General features: G+C 39.3%; 1 protein-coding gene across 2 annotated transcripts; it reads right to left on the reverse strand.

The window, feature by feature from the left end:
• Positions 1-503: 503 nt before the first annotated feature.
• LOC102227957 (MAGUK p55 subfamily member 6-like) lies at positions 504-11,650 on the reverse strand. 2 transcript variants are annotated; one of them, XM_005804651.3, is made up of 14 exons: positions 11,512-11,650; positions 8,792-8,876; positions 8,176-8,300; positions 7,451-7,569; positions 6,524-6,676; positions 5,772-5,921; positions 5,383-5,610; positions 3,845-3,976; positions 2,931-3,033; positions 2,763-2,834; positions 2,509-2,670; positions 1,872-2,074; positions 1,663-1,791; positions 504-1,557 (listed from the first exon to the last, which is right to left on the reverse strand). In XM_005804651.3, exons 3-14 carry the CDS (start codon positions 8,204-8,206, stop codon positions 1,381-1,383), a joined length of 1,659 nt encoding a protein of 552 aa, XP_005804708.2. In that variant the 5' UTR covers positions 8,207-8,300; positions 8,792-8,876; positions 11,512-11,650; the 3' UTR covers positions 504-1,380. The 2 variants fall into 2 exon arrangements, with proteins under 2 accessions (XP_005804708.2, XP_023186331.1); XM_023330563.1 differs by lacking the exon at positions 7,451-7,569.
• Positions 11,651-13,007: the final 1,357 nt, after the last annotated feature.

Consider the following 13,007-nt stretch of genomic DNA (forward strand, 5'->3'; position numbering starts at 1 on the left):
AAAGTTTAGGTTGTGAAACCAAAAAGCCACAAAGTTACAATTAGTCCAAACGTTGCTTTGGTGTGCCTCAGTTACAGTTACATTGATGTTTGTAATGTTAAGAAGTTCAAAGAATTTGGTAACTTTTGCAAAAGTCATTTTGATTGAAATCTCAAGATTGATCAATTTGGACAAGAGTGTTTAATAGACCTAAACCTCAGATGAAGGTCCAGAGTTCATATAAAACATGAAACTGGTCCAGGAAAGGGACTATAGACATGTTTCAGAATAACTGGTCCAAATTATGTTTAACAGCTCCAGAGTATTGAGGATATGTTTATTAATAGTTATTTTGAATATTTATTAAAACATTGGTTCAACAGTGTGATGGCATATATAAACAGCTGCATCATTGCAGTAGTCCAAATATTCTAGAACACTTATGGAGAAATAACTAAAACTGAATGTTTGCTTACTGAACGGACAGGAGGGGATTTTTACTGAAAAAGATACGAAGCAGATCATTAGAAAACACCTGTTATTTTATTACACATCTGAAAATACATCTTATCTGAAATCTTGTAAAATAAACCTTTAGTAAGTAAATATGAACATTATTTAAAACTGTTAAGTCTTAGTATTATCACATCTAAAGGGATAGTTTACTGAGATGACGTACCCTCTTCAACGGCCCTGGGTAAGTTTTTTTTTTTCTTTATAAACACAAACAGCACCAAATCCACTGGTTTAACAGTCCAAAAACTTAAATACTCTAACAGTTAGCATTATTATCAGAATGGCTTTTCCAGCCTTTTGTCCAGCTTCAGTGAATGCTGGACAAATACTACAGTATTCCTTTGCTTTCTGTGCAACAATGATCTTCAAAGAGTGATCGGAGGAACGGCTTTCAGAGAGAACACTGAACTAAAATAATGTAGGGGAATACATTTTAGCAGTAAGAAGATATAAGAAACATGATGAATGACTAAGTTTGTAGTGACAATGACTTGAAGCAGTGGACACACACTGTAAACTTAACACTGAGGTATCACATCCTTTTCTTTGACAGCCCTCATTTTAGGAGAATAAATAAAACTTACCTTTATAAGATGTGAAATTAGACAAATTGACAGATGATTAAAAGCAATCTGACAAAAAAGTCGCATCCATTTAAATAGAAATACTCTCTAAAAAAAAACAAAACAACATATTTGGCACTAAATAAGTACTCTTCCTGTTGTTTGGACAGTTGCATAGTGTGTCGGAAAAGAAAACTGGCGATTTAGACTAAGGTGACGGATGCAGTTTGACGTCCCATTCTTCCTGTGTGCAGCACAGTGTTAAAAATTGTATTCAATCCCAGGCCCAGCAGCTCAGACAGCAGGTCCAGTAGGAGGAGCTTCAATACACCCAGCTGACTGGAACCCACTGCGGCTCGACAAATAATCGCTCCACGGTATCTTGCAGCTTGTCGAACGCCTTGTCCAGATTGTCATTGACTATAGTCAGGTCAAAGTAGTGGCTGTACGCCCGGCGAATCCTGGCACTCTCATCTACCGTCTTCTTTAAATCGTTCTCCTGCAACAGAAGCGGGAGTCCAGTTATACTCTGATGGCAGCAGCTACTGTTCGAGAGCACCAACGATCACCACACAACACGCGTACGGGAATTTCTCAGGATTACCGTTAGGATTTTGGTGGTAAGGCCAGCATCGATCACGGCTTTGTGCATGCCTCTTAGTGTGTCCAGCTCAGGAGCAGCGATAAACACCACGAACGGCATAAACTCTGCAGTCTTCAACACCTTCAGGGCCTGTGCATAAACTGTGATGTCACAACCAAAGCTTCAGGGCAAAACAGCTCCCTGTATGGAAGGTGCTGAGGAGATTTTACCTGAGGGTTCACGTCCAGGATGCACGTGCGGCCGGCCTGCACCACCTCGTGGATGGAGTCGATCTTGGTGCCGTAGAGGTTCCCGTCGTACTCGCCATGCTCCAGGTACCGGCTCTCCTTGATGTCACGCTCCATCTCCTCCCGAGTCACAAAACAATAGTTCTGCCCATCTTTCTCCTCTTCTCTGGGATGGCGGGACGTAACTACAGCCAGAAAAAGTCAGGAAAATAATCACATATAGTGCCTTGCAGAAGCATTCTTTCCCCGTCATTTTTGGGGGGAGTATTTAATGTGAGAGACCAAAACAAAAAAGAACATAAATGAGGTGAAAAGTAAAATAAAAATCTGAAAAGTTTGGCATGGAGCCATATGATATTAATTTACCTAAGTCCGAGCTACTTTGAAAAGAGTAATGGACAAAAAACACAAGTGTGTATTTGTGTAGTGCTGGTTGGGACAGACAACATAAACTGCATCTAGAACAACAATCAATGGTTCTAGAAATGATTGATTGAAGTGAAACACTTTCAGATTTTTTGTTTCTAAATTTGTCAGTGGACACGTTCAATGGGTATGAATACTGACAGCACACTGTAGACAATTTCTGTAATTGTCCAGGTTTGTCTGGCACACTCACAGGGGACAGTGGCTCCATATCTTAGAGGATTCATAACAACAAGGCGGTTCTTCAGGCTCCTCCTTCCGACCCCCTGGGCTCCGATCAGAACCAGCGTTTTCCTTCGAAACGGGGGCATCCTGGCCACTTCCTCATAGATCTGCAGCTCATAACGGTCAAACTCTGCTCAAGGCAATGCACACACTGAATGAGAACTGCATCATCTCAGATGCATTTTGACAAAAACACCATAAAGCACATTTGGTGATACACACCTGCATTCTTAGAAGTGAGGTACATCATTCTTTTCTTCTTTTTCTTTGCAGTCAGAGTCCCACAGAGCATCCCTGAAACACAAACGCCAAATCCAAAGTGCATCTGTCAGAGTGTCTCAACAATGGTGTCTGGTTTGTTGGGAAACTGGGGACGTGATGTGTGCTGACCTGTACCAGCAGTGCCCCAGTCTCTCCTCACAAAAGCTTTTCTCTTCTCCTCCAAGAACTGACTGGGAATCAGGCCAGTCGCTCCACCAACAACTTTGCGTGCCTTTGTCGGAATTAAAACAGTTGAGAAAAGAAATGAGGTCGATCTCTTAAATGTGGCACTCAGGAAAAGAAAGAAAGAAAAAAAAAAAAACATTTAACTGAATCTCAACTACAGTCTCTTGTATATGCCAGTACCTGGTCTCCCTATTCACCTTTGATCCTTTAAAATGGGGATCGAGATTGTATTAAAACTATAATGTGTCTTCTGTACGCAGTAAAGCTGTGGAAATGTTTTTTATAAAATCAATGCTTTTCCAGATTCAACTACGCAAAGAAAAAGGCCTTGACCTCTTTAGGAATTAATTGTTTATTTGTAAATGATGCCAGAATAAATTAGATAAAATAAATCTAAAACATGTTAAAGTCAGTTAATTAGACAGAAAGATGAGTTCTGCAGAGCACTTTTTTTCTTATTTACATGTGGAAACTAATGCAGATATACAAGAAGATATTTTCTTAAACCTTGCTGAAAAGCAAAAGGTGCTTAATCAAATTATTTAAATCCAAACTCGCATAATATATCAGAAATATATCAGTTGTCAGTGTCTTGCACTGTCCAAGAAGCTAAAGGACAGAGAGTGATGGAAGCATCCCATTAAGATGCGTCCATATTAAGTGAGGAAAAGGTGGATTCATGCCCACAGATATAATTCCAATATCTATCAGTAATACTATTGAAATCACATGATTTCTTAGTATTTTGCAGCCCTACTCCAAACATCAAGGAAGAACACAGAAAAAAGGACTGAATAAACCAGGCCTGTGAAAATCTGAACATAATATTTCAGTATTTCTTGGTGCTGTTGACTCACCTGCCACCAGTTGGGGTCCTCCTTGTTGACAACATGAAGTATGTCTCCTTTAGCAAAGGCCAGACCTGCCTCTTTACAAGGGATCAGGTTATCTGTAGTTGGGTTGTAGCTGAAGTATGGCTTCAAATAAACCTACAAGTTAAGAATTAAGTTAAAATTCGGTGCAAAAAAAACAACTTAAATGTATAAAATTCTTTTAAAATGCCTATGAATTTTTTATATTGGTGTGGAAGAATTCTGGTCAATTTTTGAACTTAAACCCCACATTTAAGGGCATGCTGCAGCATCTAAAACAGACTGAATCTGAACTACTCCATTTGAAAACCTTCATTTTGTTCTTAAGGCATTCAAAGGCGGACCAGTGGGTGATGTGTCGGATCTGCACAACCCAGCTGTGTTTGTGCTTAATCTCACTAGGCTTAGGTTGGACATTCTGCTTCAGGATTTTCCAGTAGAGTAGAAAGCATGGCTTCATCGATTTAAATATCTGAGTTACTGCCGAACTGGTGGTGTGACCGTTCCTGTTTTACCCACAGATTTCACTCCACGTTGTTGTTTTTTCTTATTTTGCAGGAGTTATGAGACACAGAGGCAAAGTTACTCAACAAGTTGTTGCTAGGTAACCGAAGTAAAGGGAACTTGAAACTGCTTGTTACCCAGCAGGTTGTTACTAGGTAACCAAAGAGTGAGTTAGTTGATGCCATTCACTTTGCTTAGCTGGCCGTGAGAGGTTGAGCGGCCAAAGCCTTTCCTCTGCCTACATCCCCCAGAATCACATGTGGGTCTGGATCAGAGTTTATTCTATATATTGAATATTCTACCAGATATATTACCTGCTGATATTGGTCACATGACTATCATGACATATACTGTTAATATGTGGTGGTAGGGTTTATTGTCCAACCCTACCACCACCACGTATTGACAGCTGATGACTCTTGGCCGTGATATTTACCTCAGAATACTCCCATAGATGTAATTTCTTCACTCACTTTCTTATTGTTGAATCATGAAAACTGACACGTTTAACATGTGGCGTGGGCCTGCAGTGATAAAAGTAAAGCTGAAATCTGTAGGGAGCTTAAAATATATCAGAATGAGCATTGAATAATTTATTCTGTTAGACATAAATGGAAGCTAACAGGGACATTAAAAAATAGTAGAAAAGAGGGATTAATCGGTCCCATTTGGCAGAGATGTCAGTGTGTGACATAACCTTACACACTCTGCCAGTGTCAGCCGCTGTGTGTGCCTGTTACAGTAAGGACCAGAGGGGTGTTCCAGTGAACAGAGTGGTATGTGTCCTACTTAGAGTGCAGAGTGTTATTAATAGTTCCTCGTGGACTCAGTTTTCAAACACCTGGCATTCTGCAAACAGCCAGTCAGGCTGCTCCCCCCCAGTCCTTGGCAGGTTCAGGACAAATCCATGCCATTCCAAGTAAGAGTCCTTGTGTCTGGATTACTTGTACTTCGAGGAATATATAATTCATTAGGACTGTGTGGGATTTGACATGCTGGTGACACTGCCTTCACCTCACCTGCGGGGGCGCCGGTATGTCTCTGTAGCTCGGCAGGACCTTGAGTGTGACGCTCCCGCTGCAGTTTCTCAGCAGCTCCTGGAGTTCCTCGGGGTTACTGCCCACTTCCTGACCGTTGACTTCCCGGATGACGTCGCCTGTGTGCAGCATCCCCTGCCTATCGATGGAGCTGCCGTGCAGGATCCGTGTGATCACCATCTCCCCATTCACCGCGCGGAACGTCACTCCCTGAAGGAGAGAACGAGTGGGTCGCTGACAGTGACACAACCTCTTGCTATGAAACAACTTGACCAAGTCAAATTAAAACGCTGAACTGAGTCACGTTAGATGGAAAACATGGAGGATTTGCAGTGCTACATGTCCTCCTCTGCAGAGATGCGGGTGCTTACCAAAGGCTCCCCGGTCTTTTTCTGGATGCCAATCATCCTCACAGCGTCGGCGGGCATTAGGGAACTTGGAGAGAGGGAATTGCTGTTATCCATGGCATTAGCCATTTCATAGGACTTTGCAGCCACCTTGTCATGAGCTTCAATCAAAGACTGAAACAGGAACATAGGGAAAAATTTTAAAAAACAACAATACAAAGCTTTTTTGTCAATAAATAAATAAATAATCACTGCAACATCAATTTAGCAAAACTGTTCCTAAAGAATCACTCAAACTATTTTGCTTTGTTTATGTCGGCGCTGACTGATGATTTGGAGAACATGACTCACCATTATTGCTGTCCTTCCAGCAATAAAATAAAGCCAGCATCATTTATAGCAGCCATTTTACAGGATTAATGATGAAAGCCCTTCCCTCTTGTACCTTGTTTCCTCCACCATTAAAACCAACTCAAACGTGCTTTCTAGTATTCACACAAACCCAACAACAACCATTTCCTGAGGATTTTATTTCAATGAAAACTAAAAGCCAAAGACATGCGCTGTCACTCTATCTATATAATTCTGCCTAAAGTTAATTTTAGCCTCTAATGCTGGCCCAGAGACTCAACATGACAAGTTGTCATGCATCTAGCAGACTAAGGAAAAAAAAAAAAGGCTCAAAATTGAATTATTTCACAAGTTAAAAAAAACTTTACCATCCTTCCTCCTGATCCAATAAACCTTCACTGAATGAGGGATTACAGTCTTAATACCTTAAAGTGAGGTTCTTGGAGGATTCTGGCGAGCTCAGCTGCAGCAGGATCTCGTTCTTCGAGGTTGTTGAGGGAATCCAAGATCTCTGTGAGCAGCTGAACGTTGTCGTCCCCAACAGCTTCTAGCTTGACTTCCTCAAGGCGCTCGTGAGCCTGAATGCACAAAGCAGCAGAAAAATGACTGAAAAAATATACATAAAGTAGAGATGAGAATGTACATGACACCAAAAAGATGGGACCACATTAAATACTTTTAAAGACTTGTTTCACCTCTGAAGTTCACAAATATTGTGTACATGTCAACACAAATATGCGCTGCAATAGCCTGGCTGCATAATGTTGCTCGAACTATGCTATTTAAGGACCTTTTGGTCTTTTTACAACATTCAGTCTCCTTCAGTTTACACCTGTCATGAGTTATGGAGAATAGGATTAACGTTGATGAAGTTCAGCTGTGGCCCCACATGATGAGGGCTGCAGTGGAGAGATGTAACAATATGGCAGACTCTTAGCAACTTGTGCAAGGCAGAGGGAAGAAATATTATTGTTGTTGCTGTGAAGAACCCAAAACAAAACTGAATGCTGAAATTGAATCAAAAGTTAATTATATAATTCCACTCAAAGATGAATTTAAGGGTGTGCAACCAGGTTATTGCACTTTCTTTGTCTTTTAGTCAGTTTTAGCATACAGATCAGTTAAAACATGACATTTTTACTCTTTTAACACTTTTTCCTATCACCTGCATATAAAACTAGGGCTGCACCGATTTCAATTTTCTGGTCAATCACCAATCTTGAAAAAGCTAGACCTGCCAATCCCTCAATATATACCATGATCCTGGAAATTCCTCTCCTCTCTATAATGTTAGAATTTGCTTTTGCTAAGCAAGAATACAAAGTAGTACTAATGGGAAGTTTGCGCTTCACCTTAGCAAGAGAACGGACGATGGGGCTCTCCATGATTCCTTTGAGGAAGATGAGGTCAATATCTTTGGCTCCAGTTCCTGATGGCATGTCTTTCAGGTTGTCAAGAACCTGCTGCATGGCTGGAGAAGAACAACGTCGTCTCAGACACGAGCTTGACCAAATGAAAGATCATGACCAGCAGACAACTGCATGTTGGCTTAAAGTGGTATGACTTGCATTTGTGAAAGTAAAAATCGGAGCTGATTGTTACATCTACTGGAAAATAACTGGAGTAAAAATGCCCAAGGTACGAACAAGTTGACAGAAATAAGCTTAAAAGCATCAACCGTTACTGTTGGAGCAGCAACAAACACAGATTCATATAGTTCAACAAGATTGGTCCAAAGAAAGCCACAAAATAATCAAAGATTTTTGGGTTTTTTTTATTTTTAGCTCACAGAAGACAGCTAAAAATTTCTTTCAACGTTTCCCTACACCGACATACAAGCATACACAGGTGTTTTCTTTCACATTAGATAAGCAGATAAAACAGACGTACTGATGTATGATAGTGTTTGATTTAGTAAAGACTATTACTTCAAAACATTTGTTTTGTTAATGCAATATCAACTTTTTAGTTGACAATGTGAAGTTCACAAGCAGCAACAGGACATGAAAAATAACAAAATAGTTAATGATTCGAAATCAGAAACAGCTGTTTTAGTTTGCTGTCCGTTGTGGCTTACCTGAGCCAGACTTTGCATTGGCCACGGTCATGTTGATTATTCCTGAGCTCAGGATGGTCAAACTCTCTGAACACGCTCAGCAGCCGCCCAAATGCCCGTTTAAAAAAACCAGAGCAACTGCAGAGCTGAAGGGAGACAGAAACCCAACAAGTCAGAACAGTTTACATTACGATAACCACATTATACAAACCTTGAAATGACATCTACCAAGCTGACATGTTGTACTAACACAGATCCAAACTAGAGAATGAGAACAACTAAAGAGCACAGAAAATATGCCTCCCTTTGGGTTTTATGTGAATCTCTCTAGCATGGATTTGCTATGAACTGGTATGAACTGAGTAAATTATATAAAGATGGCAACTGAATAAGGACTGAATATCATCTCTTTGGTTAAAGATTGTACAATTCACTCACAATAGAGGCTTTTTGTATAAACATTCTCCCAAACCAAATCTATGATATTAGTAAAAAGTCAGGTGATGGCAGCTGTGGGTCTTCTAAACTCTATTTAGTCACATCCTGCACCGTTAATGCATAATACGCGCAGCGTCCTAATATGCATGGTGTGAACTAAAAGCAGCTTACCATTCTTGCATGCATTTCAGGATCTTACCTATGAAGTGTGTTTAAATCATCAGAGCGGCAGGCTGTCTCCGAGCGTCAGGTCTTTCTAAAAAACAGGCATCTGGTATGTCTGCCTTTAACACAAAGAGGAAAAACAATCCACTGAGCATCAACAATTGTTTGAAAATGTGCATGAAAGGCCTTTTAAATATTTAAAGAAGCTGACTACGCTGATAAATAACCTTTAGTTGTCTACCTCTGATCCATATAAGGAAGCACTTTTTTGAAGTCAATCTAAATGGCCAAATTAAATACACAAATAGTACTAGTTATTACATACAGTAAAAGATCAGTTGAGTTTTCCTTCCAAGGTCAACTGCTTGTGTCATTTTTCACAATGAAGAACAAAGATGCCACTTGAGGTAAAACAGGTTACCTCAAACGGCATCTGTACGTTGTCCTTCGACCGTGCCCTGACTTGTCAGAAATGTTACGCAAATAAAACAGCTGATCATGTTGTCCTACTGCTTCATATGAAGGATAAACAGATATTAAGGATTGTTTGTTTAAACTTTCAATTTCCTAAAAAAATAAATAAAAATTGAATTCACAGCACAATAGAAGCAAAACCCACATTAGCCTCTCCGGTGCCAAGTCATTTCCCTCTCACAACTAAAAGTTTTTTTGTTTTTTTTCAATTAGACATTTTTAAATATTAGTCTTGACTGAGTGTAGTTGTCTGATAAACACAGAGATGGGACTGTGTTTGCTGAGATGGGACTCAGTACGGTATGCACTGCGCTGCTGTGCATACCGTAAAGGTGTGAAATGTGTGATATTACAGTGCGCTGTCAATCTAGTGGCCTCCTGTTGGGGTGTGCAGGAGGAGTGATAGAGAGAAAAGCCACAGCTCAATGTGCCACAAGTTTCAATGGGCAGAAGGTCTCAGAGTATAAGTAGAGGTGCACCGATCGCACCTTTCATGGCCAGTACCAATTTGAGTGTGTTTTGTTTTTTTTACATCTGACCTGCTAACTTTATTTTAACCAATTCTATTTCTTTAATTTTCTTCAACATATAAAAGTAAAGAACAACAATAAATGTGCTGTTGGTTTCTTGATAGAGGTAGAAGCTTAACTCTTCCATGCATGAATTATGATCCTTTGTGTCAGAATTTTTTTTCCATTTTAAAAAATTTTTTTCTTAAGGCATAAAAAAGGTAGGAATTTTTTTTTTATGTAATTATTGTAATTTTGTCCAAATACAAAGTTGTTATTTGAAAAATACATCAGTAGTATTGTTCCTTAGGGGTTATATATTTTTTACTTGCAAGAGTCGTCTACAGTGGAAGGAGGGACCGGGTCGGTTCTCATGCTTTTTTGTCTGTCGGCCATATTGTATTTAACAAAAATAATTTCTTGCATTTGCAGCTGATGGCCAGTAGTTGATGGTATATTTTATGACGCATTAGTGTCCACTTCAGTGGTCTATGTGCATTTATAACATAAAAATCCACAGGACGCACAAGAAAATGGCTTTTAGATAGCTGTCCACTGTAGTGACCACTATGCATGAAAGGGTTAAAATAATTTTTTTTTTTTAATCTTGTAACAACAAGATTTTGCATACACTGCATAAAAACATGACCTTGTCTGATTTCCATTTGACTATTTTTTTTTTACCAAGTTTCTGTTGCTTCAAGCATTTAAAGACTGAAACTTATAAGCATTCTTAGTTTTGAGGCAGATAACGAAAAGCAAAAAAGATCTGTTATCACAAATTAGAATAGATGCTTCACTTAACTTGTTGATGCTTCCTTCATATAAAGGAAATCAGCAAAGTGAAAAACATTATAATTCAGAAAAAGAAGTGGCCTATTAGCCTTGGCTGCTATTTTATTAAATATCGCCACGGGCCACAGAAAAAGCCACATCAGTCGACCGCAGCCTGAAATATAAGGAATCCTTTTAAAAAAAATTTCTGTTATGAGATGACTTGAGTGAAAAAGCAACTCTGTCAGTGAGTTATGCATGGAAGACCTTTCTTAATGCGAGTGATTTAAAAAAAAGTATTGAGAAGTATTGTAATCCAGCTAAAGTTACGAGAACAGAGTAATATTATTTTAAAAAGAACATGCCAAGTGATTTGCACTGATTGCATAAAAGTAACCATGCAGGATTTGAGGTTATGATAAAAGTTGGGTTGAAACTATCTTAGAGTCAACATGTTGAAAAGCTGTGCTGGCTCCACGGACTGAACTGCTGTCAAAGCTACACGTGTTTTTCGCTGCTATGATAAGTAGCCTCTCTTGGCTAACTGACAGGAAAACTGACATTTTCATAGTAATTTCCAATCACTTTCTATTAGTTTGACTTTCAATTTTTAAAACTACGCGCTGTCAGGTCTTCTTTAGCAGCATTTTAAAAGAGTCGACCCTCTTTCGTTTTGCAGTCCACATGCAGGTTAGCAATGCTAACAAGTAGCAACTGCTAGCTAGCTGTAAAAAATATCTTTCAAGTGTGACTAATTAAACTGTTGCGTCGTATCTAAACAGAAATAAGACAGTTAATCCAGCTGTGTTTTAAGGTTATTTATTTATAAGCAGAGCAATTTATCAGGGGAAATGAGCCGTTTTCTAGTGCTGTGCAGCTAGCTAGTTAGGCGCTTCAACGTTACTCCACATTAGCCTCAGAGTTAATTAAACAAGAAGCAGCAGCAGGTACAACATTGAAACGTTTGCTGCTCAATTTCAGTTCGGTTATAACATACCCAATGTGCTGTAATCCAGTCACGCCTCCATGGTTTTCCTTTATTCAATAGATTTATTAATCCCCGATCTCTCACGCAGCAGTAACTTGTGATTTCATTTCCAGCGTGCCTGCCCCCTTCCTCTCTCTCAGCTGCCTGTAAGTCCACACACACGCTGTGTGAATGTCACGCAGAGCTGCTTCGAGTTATCCAACCCATTCAAACCCGCCACAGCCACTGGAGACTTACACAAACTCAGACACTTATTTTCAATCTGCAATTGTCTCAGTTTTACATATCACCAACAACACTTTTCTCATCCCATCTTTTCTCTTTCAACTTGAAAGTTAGTGTGTGGAGATGTTCATTGTTGTTACCTATAAACATTACTTTAGCTGTTCATCAGTTGCAAAAGTATTGCCATGGTTCCCGGACCTTGTAGAATAAACGCATCCCCACAGCATGATGTTGCCACCACCATGTTCCCTGTTAAGTTTGTGTCTCACGGTAGATGACAGATATAGACTGCAGGCCGATCACATTTTTTTATTATTTCTGATCACCTGTGAGGTTTGAGATCAGTGTAGTTTTGCATAACACCATTATGCACACCATAACCAGAAAAGAAGATGTCAGATGAATGACAGCATATGGTACTCCAAAACCTGGCTTGTCTTTTTACATCCATTGCTTTTCACAGATGTGTGCTTATGATTACCCATGTACCATGCTATGTACACAAACAAATGCTCACTCATCTGTCTCTAATGCTGGTCTTTGAGCTGTGAGCTAACAATAAGGCAGATGGTTCATCACCTCATCTACCTACAGATGGCTACAAGTGTTTTTTTTAGAATGGTCATTTTATAACTTTTTTTTAAATACGGTGACATCAGATCTGCCTTAGATTATAGATCTAGCTGCACATCATTAGTAATGAATGATCATCTTAATACTTACAATACATTTTCCCATAATCTACTGATAAACACTGTACAGTTGGTTTTGTTTCACTTATTCTTTACAGAGATCCTTAAATGCCTTTTGTTGTGGTGTTACATACTGTGCTTTGGACTCCTCCAGGTCACTAAAGGATTAAACTGCTGATCTGTTTTCAGTCAGGCTCCCAGTGCTGGGATGTTTGATGGACCATGGTATAGAATTGTCTCAGTTTACATTTCATTTGAAGTCAATAAAAAAAACAAACATTTATTAGCAATAAATCTCCGCATAGTATACCCATTGAAAATGCAATGCTTTAATTTACCAGAAGGGGTTGCTATTACCCTACGACTTTATGACACTGAGTCCAACCGCTTCAAGGGCCGGTATTACAGTATGTATTTTCCAAGCAAAGAGTGCCATTTCATAGTACAATCAAGTAACTATGTTACCTTCAGTTTATATAAAAATGTTGTATATACCAAACATAACCTAAAAGACATTAGACTTTATAAGCTGATGCCTTGAAATTTGGACTCTGTTTAAAAAGCTTATGCTCCTTCTGACAGTCAGCC

Source organism: Xiphophorus maculatus, chromosome 3 (assembly GCF_002775205.1).
Source record: "Xiphophorus maculatus strain JP 163 A chromosome 3, X_maculatus-5.0-male, whole genome shotgun sequence".
NCBI lineage: Eukaryota > Metazoa > Chordata > Actinopteri > Cyprinodontiformes > Poeciliidae > Xiphophorus > Xiphophorus maculatus.